At 31.6% G+C, this 13,172-nt stretch overlaps 1 protein-coding gene across 1 annotated transcript in view; it reads left to right on the forward strand.

The window, feature by feature from the left end:
* LOC136037123 (collagen alpha-5(IV) chain-like) overlaps positions 1-13,172 on the forward strand; it is a 151,832-nt gene that overhangs the window by 60,202 nt on the left and 78,458 nt on the right. The window contains exons 8-11 of the mRNA XM_065719608.1: positions 890-1,039; positions 6,053-6,394; positions 7,875-8,036; positions 12,823-13,007. Coding sequence (XP_065575680.1) covers positions 890-1,039; positions 6,053-6,394; positions 7,875-8,036; positions 12,823-13,007 — 839 coding nt within the window. The remainder of the gene's footprint in view (positions 1-889; positions 1,040-6,052; positions 6,395-7,874; positions 8,037-12,822; positions 13,008-13,172) is intronic.

Below are 13,172 nucleotides of genomic sequence, written 5' to 3' on the forward strand. Positions count from 1 at the left end.
ATCGCTAGAGTTTTCGAGGGTGTTTTCCCTATTTTTCAAAAAAAAAAGGAAAATTTTCTCAGGCTTGTAGTTTTTGACAGATAACATTACGCTTTCATGAATTTTATATATTTGGAATCAGCATAAAAAATCAATTCTTTTGATGTATCTATTGGCATCAAAAATATGTATAATAATTGTATAAATTGCTAAATTATTGTATAATGATATGCATAAATTGTTGATTCGTACTTACATTTTGTTAGTACAAACTGTTTGATTATAAATCTGCATGGGTACATGATTTCAAATTCGATTCCACATATCCAACAGCAGAACATCCATATATTTTTTTTGTTTGTTAGTCATTTCTACCAGCCATATTTCCCCAGAAGCTGAGTTTTGGCTATTAGAATAATTTCTTTATCAAATTGTGGATCAAAAGAATTCTAAGGAAATGCTTTAAATGCCGCAATCACCACCTTGATGCATTCAAATGAGCCAGGTTACCGTTAATATACATAACAAAAATTGCCTTCAACTTAAATGACTTTCTTATGTAACAACCAAGGGACTCTGTCCTGGCTGAATTCTAAAACAACCTGCTTATGCCATAATGTTAAGACTGTTTTAATAATGCTTTTAGGATACAATCTCTTGTTTTTGTCTCAAGCTGAGTTTTGCCTTTATTCTATTGTTTATTTTCTTGAGAATGGGTATTAGACATATGGCTGGAATATTCACTGAGTTTTCTTGTATAATTCACTACCTTTAAAATCCCCTCATTGCGTTATTCCCTTCAGCGTTTGCGTGTTGGTAAGCTTTTGCTATTTTCTATTCGGATCCTTGAAAATTATTCTTCTATGCTCAAAAAGTTGTGACACTGCTTTAATTGTATGTTCTTTTGCAGGACCCGAAGGTGACCCAGGTGAAGCTGGCCTTCCCGGATTACCGGGATTTATGGGCTTCCCTGGTTCTCCTGGCCTACCAGGACCTGATGGTCTTTCGGGCATGCCTGGTCTACCTGGATTGTCTATGAAGGGAGAAATTGGTGACGAAGGTAAGGAAGTCGCTGTCCAAAACGGAAAGACATTAATTCAGGAATTTTATTTTTCCACGACGGGGGGGGATATTTAATTTGTGCTGTATATATGTGTTGTTGCTAATTGAATGTTTTTTTTGCCAGTCTTAAAAAATATCACTATTAATAACCACGTGGTGTCAATTTTATCAGTTTATGAAAATTCAGGGGGGATTTATTTTTTAATATATAGGGGGGCAAATTTGTCTTTTTTCGTTTTCCAGTGAAAACACGCCAAAAAGTTATTTTCAAGATCCGGTTGGATTAAAAGATTCTGGGGGTTATACAAGCCCCCATGCCCCCCTCGCTAAAAAAAAAGATAAAGAAGAAAAAACGGACGCCACTATAGTCCAAAACATAGAGAATATTTCATTAAAGACTGCATTATAAACATTTTCAGTTAGCAAAATGCAAAGAAGGTACTTCTCTAATCACACCTAATGAATTCCAACGTGACCAGAGAACTAAGGTCTTAGTTCCCCAGCCGTTATGTCATTATCATGCTTCATTCTCCATTTACCTGAGACGTAAAGAGTTGGAAGAGAATATAATCAAAGTCCTCTCCTTTTACTGGTGGTCTTATAGAAGCCATTCGTGTTAAGGCTAGCATTCATTCCGGCAAAGTAAGGCATTGTTTCAATATGTGAAATCAAAGAAGTAAGGCACTTTATCAAAAATGCAATGTCTTAGCACTTTGATAATCCAAAAAACACCTAGCGAAGTAAGATAAGGATGGCGAACGACTATAAGGACAACGAATAATCCTCGGAAAAGCAAATGCTAAACAAGGTGGTAAAGTAGAATCAAAATTCTAGCAAAAAAACTTTGTTTCGTCTCGAGGCATCGCGTTTCAGTATTAACTCGGTATACTATTAACTAAGTATAGTAGCAGAAAATCATAAGAAAGCATACAGTGAAACTATTGGGAAACAGTAGTATTTTAATGTTCTTCATTGTTTTTTTCTAAAAATGTTACCTTGGGACTATTTTTAACCACAGTGTAAAAACGTATTCGACGTTACTGCTACAATGTATTTGAAGTCATTGTTGCTTGCGTAAAATTTGATGCGAATCTAACTAAGAGACTAAGTAACTAAGAGACATTAGTAGAAAATATTTTTAGGAAAATAAATTCAGCTTCAGGATAATTTATCTCCTTATAAAATCTAGAGAATCAACACTGAAAATTTGTATTTCTAAAAGCAATCTCGCTTCAGGTCACGAGACATTTTTATGTCACAAAATAATTCTGCTAATCATCATTACGTCGTTTTTTTTTTGCATTGAGAAACAGGCACCTGCAGTGGCGTAATTCTGCGGGGGGGGGGGTATGGAGCCAATTTTCACAAATCAAGTGAAAATGACAGTTAAAACTGGAAAATGAGGAATATAGCAACAAAAAAGGCAAAGATATACTAATAAAAACTTACCCATTTCTGTGGATACTTGAATTATGCAGGCTTATCCTAGTTTTGACAGGATTTTCGGAGAAACTAAATTACAGATGGAGGGAGCAAATTGTTTTTTTATTTTTTATTTTTTATTTTATTTAGTTTTTCTTTTTTTAAGTTTTTTTGCTTTTTAACTTTTTTTCTTTTTTAGTTATTTTTTAGTTTTTTCTTTCTTTAGTTTTTTAGTTTTTTCTTTTTTAATTTTTATGTTCTTTTTTAGTTTTTATTTTCTTTTTAGTTTTTTCTTTTTTAGTTTTTTCTTTCTTTTTGGTTTCTTGTTTTTTTTCTTTATTTTTATTTTTTAGTTTTATTCTATTTTTTTTTTCAGTTTTTCCGTTTTTTCTTTTTATTTTTTTTTAGTTTATTACCTTTGTTTAGTTTTTTTAAGTTTTTTCTTCTTTTTTTAGTTTCCTTTTTCTTCTTTATTTTCTACTTTTTTCTTTTTTTAGTTTTTTCTTTTTTAGTTTTTTTTTGTTTTTCTTTTTTAGTTTTTTAATTTTTTTGTTTTCTTTTTTTTTCTTTTTTTAGTTTTTTAATTTTTGATTTTTTGATTTTTTTAGTTTTTTTATTTTTTTCCTTTTTTGTTTTTTTTTCTTCTTTATTTAGTTTTCTTTTTCTTCCTTATTTTTTAGTTTTTTTCTCTTTTATAGTTTTTAGTTTTTTACTTTTTTAGGTTTTTTTCTTTTTTAGTTTTTTCTGTTTTTAGTTTTTCTTTTTTGTTTTTTCTTTTTTTTAATTTTTTTCTTTTTAGTTTTTTAGTTTTTTAATTTTTGATGTTTTTTTAGTTTTTTATATATTTATGTTTGTTTATAGTTTTTCCTTTCTTTTAGTTTTTTTCTTTTTTAGTTTTTTCTTTTTCTCAATTTTTTTCTTTTTTAGTTTTTCTTTTTTTAGTTTCTTCTTTTTATTAATTTTTTTTTCTTTTTTAGTTTTTTCTTCTATTTTCTTTTCTTTTTTTCTTTTTATTTTTTTATTTTTTCCTTTTTTAGTTTTTTGTTCTTTATTTAGTTTTCTTTTTCTTCCTTATTTTTTAGTTTTTTACTTTTTTTTAGTTTTTTTCTTTTTTAGTTTTTTCTTTTTTTTAGTTTTTCTTTTTTTGTTTTTTCTTTTTTTTAATTTTTTTGTTTTTTAGTTTTTTAGTTTTTAAATTTTTGATTTTTTTTAGTTTTTTATATATTTTATTTTTTATAGTTCTTCCTTTCTTTTGTTTTTTTTCTTTTTTAGTTTTTTCTTTTTCTCAGTTTTTTTCTTTTTTAGTTTCTTCTTTTTATTAATTTGTTTTCTTTTTTAGTTTTTTCTTCTTTTTTTTAGTTTTTATTTTTTAAGTTTTTTAGTTTTTATCTTTTTTTTATATACGTTTTTTTTTTTTTTCCTTTTTTTAGTTTTTTATTTTTTCTTCTTTATTTAGTTTTCTTTTTTTTCCTTATTTTTTTATTTTTTCTCCTTTTCAGTTTTTTTTCCTTCTTTTCTAGTTTTCTTTTTCTTCATTATTTTTTAGTTTTTTCTCTTTTTTAGTTTTTTTTTACTTTGTTACTTTTTTATTTTATTTTTATTTTTTTTAGTTTTTCTTTTTTTGTTTTTTTCTTTTTTAATTTTTGTTTTTTAGTTTTTTCTTTTTTTAATTTTTTCTTTTTTAGATTTTTTGTTTTTTAGTTTTTTAGCTTTTTTAGTTTTTTTAGCTTTTGTTTTCTTTTTAGTTTTTTACCTTTTTTTATTTTTTAATTTTCTTTTAGTTTTTTCTTTTTTTAATTTTTTCTATTTTAGTTTTTTTCTTTTTTTAGTTTTTTAACTTTTTTAGTTTTTTAGCTTTTTTAGTTTTTTAATTTTTTCTTTTTAGTTTTTTAAGTTTTTTTACCTTTTTATTTTTTTTTTATTTTTTTTGTTTTCTTTTTCTTCTTTATTTTTCAGACATTATATGCAAACCCTCAAACATGCAAAAATACATACATACAACTTATTTATATATATATAGATATATTGGGGTATTATAGATGAATACCCCGATAGTTATTCTTTGTTTTTCTGGCTAAACTGTCATTTAGGACTTTCTTGTATGGACAAAATCTTCCTAAAATAAAGGGAATGATAAGCATCATGATACCGGTATTATCTGTATTTCGGTGTCCAACGCTCAGTAGACTACGTCATGAATATTAGCTAATTTCAAAACCAATATTTGAACGATTTATGTACTGTAAAACAATATACTGTATAGTAATAACCGTTCATGTTTTCCCATTTGCTCTTGTTTCAGTAAGAACAAATAAGTTAAATGAACACTGAAGAATAATAGCAGGTATTGAAATAAATACTTTTTCAATTTTAGACGATCGTCAAGGTGTTTTCAAGCTGACAGTTTTTCTCACTTACTGGTTTTAATTAATATGATTTTTTTTATACAGGCTGACATCAGATTTCATCCATCAGCTTTAAGTTTTAAGATGTACATATTGAATTTAGTCCTGGTAAAAAGGATAGGCAAAAAAAAAATAAAGCTATTTAGGTAAAAATTAAAGTTTCATTTCGGAAATTTTTTAGCCTAATATACCTGGAAACACCCATGAGCCTACTGTTATTCTTTTTCCTCCTTTGTCCCCCCCCCCTCCCTGGTCTATATTGCCTTCTGTTTACTGTTTCCTTACCCAGATTGGTATCTTAATAAGCGCTCTTGAGCAAAGTTGTATTATGATTCGGTGAAGGTTTTGGGTGTTGCTTAATTTCAATTAAAAAAAATATATTTTCCAAAAAAACAGTTTTCAAAGAAAAGTAAATAGTCATATTGATTTATCAAACCCTTCACAAAACTTCAGTATCAGGAATGATAGGGAGACTATCATCATTATATTTTACATGTTTTTAAGGAAGACTTATGATGTTTATCACCGTAGGACTAGCATTACCTCCATCATGATAAACTATTTTTCAGTCAATTGCGTCATGAACATTAGCTAATATCAAAACCAATATTTGAACGACTTAAAAAATCTATTCCTATATTTTTATTGATTTAGTTATTATCTAAGACGGCCTTTAGCTGTCTAATTGTCTAACTGTAAAACTAATCTTACAGAGATCTTTATAGTAGCTCTTGAGTGCCCTCTCAGGGTAATTCTTTTCTGATGTCGGAGTTAAAAAGTGCTGCAGCGGATAATCTTGTAACTGTAAGAAATGGCGGCCTTTCGTGAAAATTCATTCACTACGCAGTTAATTTGAGCATAAGGTCAACGGAAGTATTTACTAAGAACTCTTTTAAAAATTCTGGAGCCACTTTTTGACCTCTAAAGGAACGTTTGGATTTTGATCGAGGCTAAAAACCCGAATTCCCACTTTTTTTTTAATTTTGTCGTTCTTTTAATTCTAAAAATGCCAACTTTTTTCTGGCACAGGGTGGCTGTCGAACCATAATTTTAACTCTAACCGTTATAACTGTGAAGATCAGCAAAATATAATGTCATGAATGTTGAAATTATAAATTATACTTTTAATATTTAAGAAATTCTATGATTTAACCATTACACGATTGACACTATTTTTATTTTAGGTTCATATGGCCCCCGTGGCATAAATGGTGACTATGGTGACCCTGGTCTAGTTGGGCTTCCTGGTGATAAAGGAATCTCCGGGGAAATAGCAATTGGTCCTCCTGGCCCAATCGGTCGTAGCGGTCTCCCAGGACGTCTAGGTCAAACTGGACAGAGAGGTGAGCCAGGTTTTCCCGGCCCTAAAGGTTTTCCTGGAAGAGCAGATCAAGCAGTCGGACCTCCTGGTGGTATTGGCAATGCTGGTCGTCCTGGGCTTCCTGGCAATTCTGGAAGAGATGGTTTACCTGGTCTCCCTGGTGAAGCTGGTGATAAGGGTGACCCTTTCGACGGTCCTTCTGTTGGTAAGAATCCTTTATAGTTAATCTGGGTCATGTACCACATGCTCTACTAAATATAAATGGGAACTCTAACTGTATTGCAACATAAAGAAATCTGGGAAAAAGCTTTAGTCTTGTGAAACTTTCAGTGAAATTGCCTTATGCTTGATCAGATTATGAAAGTATCATTTAGGTTAGGAATGATCTTTCTTGGCTTAGTATCAAGCTGGAAATTCTTCCTCACTTGTTTCCTATGAAAATAATTTAGTTTTTGAAAAGCTATATATCAATATTTATTTATTCTGCTGACTATTGAAAGGGGTAAATATTCCGTTAAACTATTTTCCTAAGTATGCCATAAAAGATTTTTAAAATTTAAACTTATCTTTGAACAAACAATCTTTGAAATAAAGGATTCAAGTCACAAGCAAATACCTTACCGGTAATTTAATTCTGGACAGTTATTGTCACTGAACATTGCAGTCTTTTGAATAATGATGTTTTTATGTAAAACCCCAGTATCTTATGCAAATAGAATTTATAGCTTATAAGTTCTAGGCTTATAAATTTTGTATAGAACCTTTGCAGCTGTGATAGAAATTTGAAGCTAAAATATTGAAATTTTGTTCAGTAAAAAATTCCACTATTAAGTAAATGTTGTATTTCATTTAAGTGTTCTTTTTATGATGACTGATGTAAGCATATATTTGTGCTTTTTTTTCTTTTATTTTTCAGGTTGACTAAGCCTGACCATATTTTCAAATATTAAGTACTAGTATTAGGTAAATGTAGTGTTTCATTTAAGTTTTGTTTTTTTTTTCTTTTTATGGTGACTGCTGCTAAACTTTATATATTTGTGTTTTTTTCTTTTTTTTCTGGTAGGCTATACATGACCGTATTTTCAAGTATTAAGTACTAGTATTAGGGTAAATGTAGTGTTTCATTTAAGTGTTTTATGATGATCGCTTATCTAAGTTTATCTAATTTGTGCCTTATTTGTGTTCATCGCCGTATGTTTGGTTTTAATATATACTTATCGGTCTTATCCACCCATATATTGTTGACCGGGAAACATTATTTTCTGAATCTCTTTATTTTCGTTGTTTTCTTTTCCATTTTCAACAGTGTTATACGAGATGTAATTTCTTCAGATGATTTTTCTTCAAATCTGACAAATTAAAATGTAATTCCAGTTGCTATTTCAAACGACATCGGCATTTTCTTTTCCATTCTTGCGAAAAATACCAAATAGAGATCGAATTTAGACTTTATGCCACCCCTAACCCAAAGCTAGGAAGCTCAATGAAATATCGATCTCTTTTTTTTATTTTTATGTAGCCATTAAATTTAAGCAGAGATCTTAAGTTTTATCACATTTCTCTGCGTTTTTATATCTTCGTTTGTTAGTAGAATTGAACTTTTGATGAATTTTGATCACCTAGAAAAACGAAATTTCTTAAAAATCGGTTACAGTCTGTAATTTTGCAATTTTGTTTTATTTCAGCTCCCAAAGGTCGAAAAGGAGATATTGGCAACCCTGGTTTGCATGGCTATTATGGTTTTAGAGGGTCTCCCGGTATTTCTGGAGACCGAGGTGATCAAGGCCGAGTTGGTCCTGATGGTCCTATGGGTTTACCTGGCTTAGATGGGCTTCCCGGCAGACCTGGTAAGCTATTTAAGTCTATTTATTTAGTATTTAGTGTCCTTTTAGGATCAGGCAAATGATGCAATGGAGTTGGTCGAAAACCAGCTAAGTGACGGGGTTGTCATGGGTGATTTTAATTGGAATCTTTTGGATGATTTGCCTATGTCAATAGAATTTCTCGCTCTAATGTTTCTTATAGTATTCTGGAAACGACTTGTATATCTTCTAGAGTAACTGAGACAACAGCTACTCTAATTCGTATTATTTTTTTTTCTTTGCTGATTCTTCGTAGTTGTGTCTTGGTAAACGACATTACAGACCACTTTCCTTTTTTTTCGAAGCTAGCTCTTCCAGAACCTGCGTCTGGTCTAACTGCATTGCAGACAAGTATTTCTTACCGTTTCTCCAAAAAGAATCTACGACGTTTATTTTACAAGTTTTGATTTGTTTTATGCTTACGTGAAAACTGAAAGAATCGATACTTGCCTCATCTTCTCGAGATAGGCAAACAAATCAGAGTCTTTAATGACTCCCTATTAATTCAACGGCTAGGAAAGAAACAATTGTCCTTGGGAAAAATGAAAACATACTTCTCAAGTCCGTTAACTGAATGAATATAATAGATACAAGAACCCATTTAAATCATTTATTTGCAGAGTAGAGTCTGGTCCATATTTTAGAAAGTTTTCTAAATGTGGGAAAGATGTTAGAAAGACCTACTAATACCACTACTACTGCTGCTAACAACTCACTGCAAGACAATTCCAATCTAATCAAAGCCTTCCATCCTATTCGGGGGCAACCTCCTTTTTGTTTGGCCCAAGATGGTTGACCAACAAGGACGATCTTTGGTAATCTGTCATCCTTCATCCACAGAAAGTGTCGTAGCCATCTCAACCTTTTTCTCATTATAACCATAGAAGGTGGAATTGAACCACATTTTTTGTACAGGTTACTTTTAGAGATACGGTCAGTCCAACCGGTACCCAGAACAATCCAAAAGCAATTACTCTGAAAAACATCTAGCAAATCCTCCTCCGTCTTTCCAAGTGCCCACGCTTCGGAACCTTACTTGACAACTATTATTACTGTAGCTTTTAATATTCTAATATTAGTTTGTAGATTTATCTTCGTATTTTTCCAGGCTTTTTTCAACTGTGAATAAACACCCTCGGTCTTCTATATTCTACTTTTAATATCTTTATTGCACCCACTGTCTTTACTAATAATGCTACCTATGTAAGTGAAGCTGTCCACTTGATTGACCTTCTCTTTACCCAGCATCACCTCTTCACCTTCACTTATTCCTAGTCTTAGTAACTTGGCCTTCTTAACGTTAACATTCAAACTTATTCTTGCGCCATGAACAATAAAAATTTCCAAAAACACATTTTGCTCTTTGCTATTTGCTAATGCATTTGCATAGGCATAATCTAAGTCTACGAGAGTTTTCCTTCCCCAACTTATTTCGGGTTCTTTAATTACTTTTTTTGTGCTCCTTAGGACGAAGTCCATGTAAATGAACCATAAAAATAGTGATAGAACGCAACACTGGTTAACTCCCGATTTAATACAATGCCAAATACTAACCTGATTTCCTACCTTAACCGCGGCAAGTTTATTCTGGCACATAGTACAAATCACTTTAATGTGTTTATCTGGTAAACCATACAAGGATGGGACCTTCTCTGAAGCTCTTCTATCAGCTGAACCAAACGCTTGCTTATAATCTGTAAAGCTGAGTTTGATAAAAGTGTTGAAGATGGGTAGAAGGGTTTAGGGTTACACTAATATATAAAAAACACTCATGAGAATTATGACAATCAGATTAAAGATGAACTAAAAACTAACCGCTAATGCATTCAGTCTAAATTTATCTTCCTGAGACCTACCCCTAGGTTCACCCTTGGGAGTATTTTCTGCTGAAATGGACTTAGTATTGAAGATATCGAACTTCTTCAAATTTGGGCTACCTTTTGGTTCTGCTTAATTATTAAGCCATCTTTGATATTTGTTTTTCTACTGTCTACCATTCAAGAATGTGAATACATAGAGAATAAAAAATTATTGAAAAGCAATGAGAAAGAAAAAAGAATTGGAAAAGTTGAAAAAGTTTGATATTTTGTTGGGAGCTAGAGCACTGGAAAAATTCCGAAAGTAAGAAAAGCTTCTGCTTTGTATTTCAATGCAAGAAATAAGTTGGTAAGTGCCTTCAAGAAACAAGCTGGTAAACACAATCTAAAATACCCTTTCTATCTGTATTTCCATCTAAGTGCATAACCGTTCATCACTCAGTATAATATGTTAGTGCTTATGTCGCCCTGTCTAGACTAATGTATTAAAAAAGAAATATTTGAATTCCTTATGGATTGCACTTTTGCTACCTTTACTTCGTTTCAGCGTTTGGTTATATTTATGTTTGGAGCCTAATGTAGAAGATATAGCTGAAAGTGTTATGGGTGTTCTGAGCTTTTAATTTGTACCATGGCAATATTCCTTTATTGGTCGCATGGGGGATATGGCTTGCATACAGAGGCAGAAGAAAAAAAAATCTACAAGATGCTGGGACAAGAACCGAAAGACTTTCCTCGAAATCAATTGAACAAGATCGTAGCCCGGCTATAATCGCTCCATGGATGAAGTTGATGTGAATGATTGACTGGTCTTCTATTCTATATTTATAACGTGGACAAACAAATGGACAGTAATGTGTTTGCATGTTGCCAACGTCTTGCTGAATCCTCCTTGTTTCGGTAGAGACTTGATAACGCAACGGCTTGTCTCTACTGAAGAGGTTTCAAGCCTTATATCTCTCCCAGTTCACTAGACCATATACCTGATGTTTCTTTCTTAATACTTTTTAACTTCCACCACCAATTGCTGGATGTTTTTGCAAAGATTTTTACTTAGTTTCAAAAATATTTAAAAGTTTGGCGGACTGGCAATTGTGGTTAAAGGTTTTTTTAGCACTTCTTGTTCTAAAAACTATCAATAAGCAACTATTTGTAATTTCAGCCCTGAAAACGCATGATAAGTTTGCTTAGAAATTGTCTGAATAATACCCCCGAATATACTCTAATTTAAAGACCCTTTTTTAAGTTCTTTTTCTCTTTCCTGTAAAATCTTGAGCATGTGGACTGAACACATTTATGTATAACGCTACGGAATCTGAAGAATATTTCCTGGGTTAAAACATGATCTACAGCAGGAATAACCAATGCTATTGTGTACAACGCAAAGTTTTCCTATGTTTTATGGGCCAAGGAAACTAATTCAGTTCGTTTCAATCATATATTTAGTTTGATTTTATTGTTTTTGCAATTGATTTCAAAGTTGTAATAGTCCTTTCCTAATAAAGTTATGCTTTCTATAGATTGAAGCCCAATTTCTACGGGAGGGGTGAGGGGGACAAAAGAAGTTTTTTTTTTTTACCATGGTTGAGATTTATCCTTGTCGAATTCGGACCATTGAAAATCAATTGACTGTCTTAAAAGTTGCATTTTCTGGCATTCTAGCCCTCTTTAGGCAAACATTGTGTTTTGTGGCACAAAATGGCAGAAACACCACTTTGCTGTGGCAAAATATCTTTTATTCATGGTTGCAACGTCACACAATTAGATAAAGAACGAACCCTAGCCCATACAGAGGTGGTTTTAGGGGGGATTAGAGGGGGTACTTGCCCCGGGCGCAGAGATTTTAGGGACACATAATTTCAAATAAAAAATGTAACATTTACAGTCATTTTCTAATTTTGAAATTTAATTTTTATTAAACTAAAGTAGAGGGTGCAGTTTCAAGTAAGTAAAACAAATTAAATCCAAAAATTTCCATTTTTCTCATATCTTTTCCCATATAAAGTAAGAAAACTCAGATTTAAATAAATGAAAATTTTTGTTAATAGATGAAAACTTTGTTAAATCTCATTAAAATTCGGATCAGGTCTATCCGAACGAGGTCTTTCAGAATCATTTTTAAAGTTGGCAAGTCTCTTTCTTACACCTTCTCTGGAAAGCTAAATTTGATGGGCTTGAAGATAGGAAAACGGACACACACGCGTCTGAAACGTATGTGCTGTTTATCCCGGTATCGAAAATTTATTCTCGAAGAATCAGTCTCTTTTTAAGCTGTAGCCTCTCTTCCTTTCTTTACGTTCAACTCCCCATTGATTCAGTTTCAATTTCTCTACCCATTGGACATGATCAAACTTTTATCTATTTTATTATAAGCAAAATATTGTCCTATTTAATCTTTCTTGCCCCCTGTCCCTCCCCCCTCCAATTAACCATCATTTTTTATTTAGATGTCTAATTTTGTTACTATGAGCTATTTTCACTTTCTAATAATCATTTTTTTTAACTTCTTTATATTTTTTCTTTTCTTTTTTTTTTGTTAAACGTAGAACTTAGCCAATCAAGCTTTTTACTAATGCTATTTCTAATAAATTTATCACTGTTATATCCATTCTATACAAAAATAAAAATCATCTGTTTAATTAGTTAAAATAGGATAATATATCACACTTTGACTGGTTTTAGAGCCAGGCATGATTACTTTTAAAGACCCCTGAGTTATTTTGGAATTTTAGTTTGTGTTGTTAGATGAAAAGATTCAGTGACATATGTCGTTTCATAAAATAGCTGAAAGATAATATTGCCTGATGAAAGCCATTTTTATTTTGTACGTTGAGGCACACGTTCTGCGATAATTAGGAGCTAAAATTTACCTGGCCAAAAAGCAATTCGTTATCCCTTTAGAATCTTTCGAAAAAAGTTAATAAATTTCTTCTCTAACCTATTTCTTTTTTAAGGCTTGGAAGGTAAGCCTGGTGCAAAGGGCATGGCAGGAGACTTACTTTACGTTGGATTTGCGTCCGTAGGAATGAAAGGCTCTCTTGGAGACAAAGGTTTCCCTGGACCAGAGGGCTTGGGAGGTCTTCCTGGACGTGAGGGACTTAGAGGATTAGATGGCTTTCAAGGTCTGAAGGGTTTCCGGGTAAGTTCTTTTCCTAATTAATTTTTTTGAAGACTCATGAACAAGACCTGACCGAGGAGAGCAAAAAAAAAAACTATTTTCCATTATTATGGAAGAAACACCTCTGATTTCTTTTTCTTTCATGTTTATGTAAACGTAGAAGATATGAAGATTCCAACTATGCTG

This window comes from Artemia franciscana, chromosome 16, assembly GCF_032884065.1.
Source record: "Artemia franciscana chromosome 16, ASM3288406v1, whole genome shotgun sequence".
Classification (NCBI taxonomy): Eukaryota; Metazoa; Arthropoda; class Branchiopoda; order Anostraca; family Artemiidae; genus Artemia; species Artemia franciscana.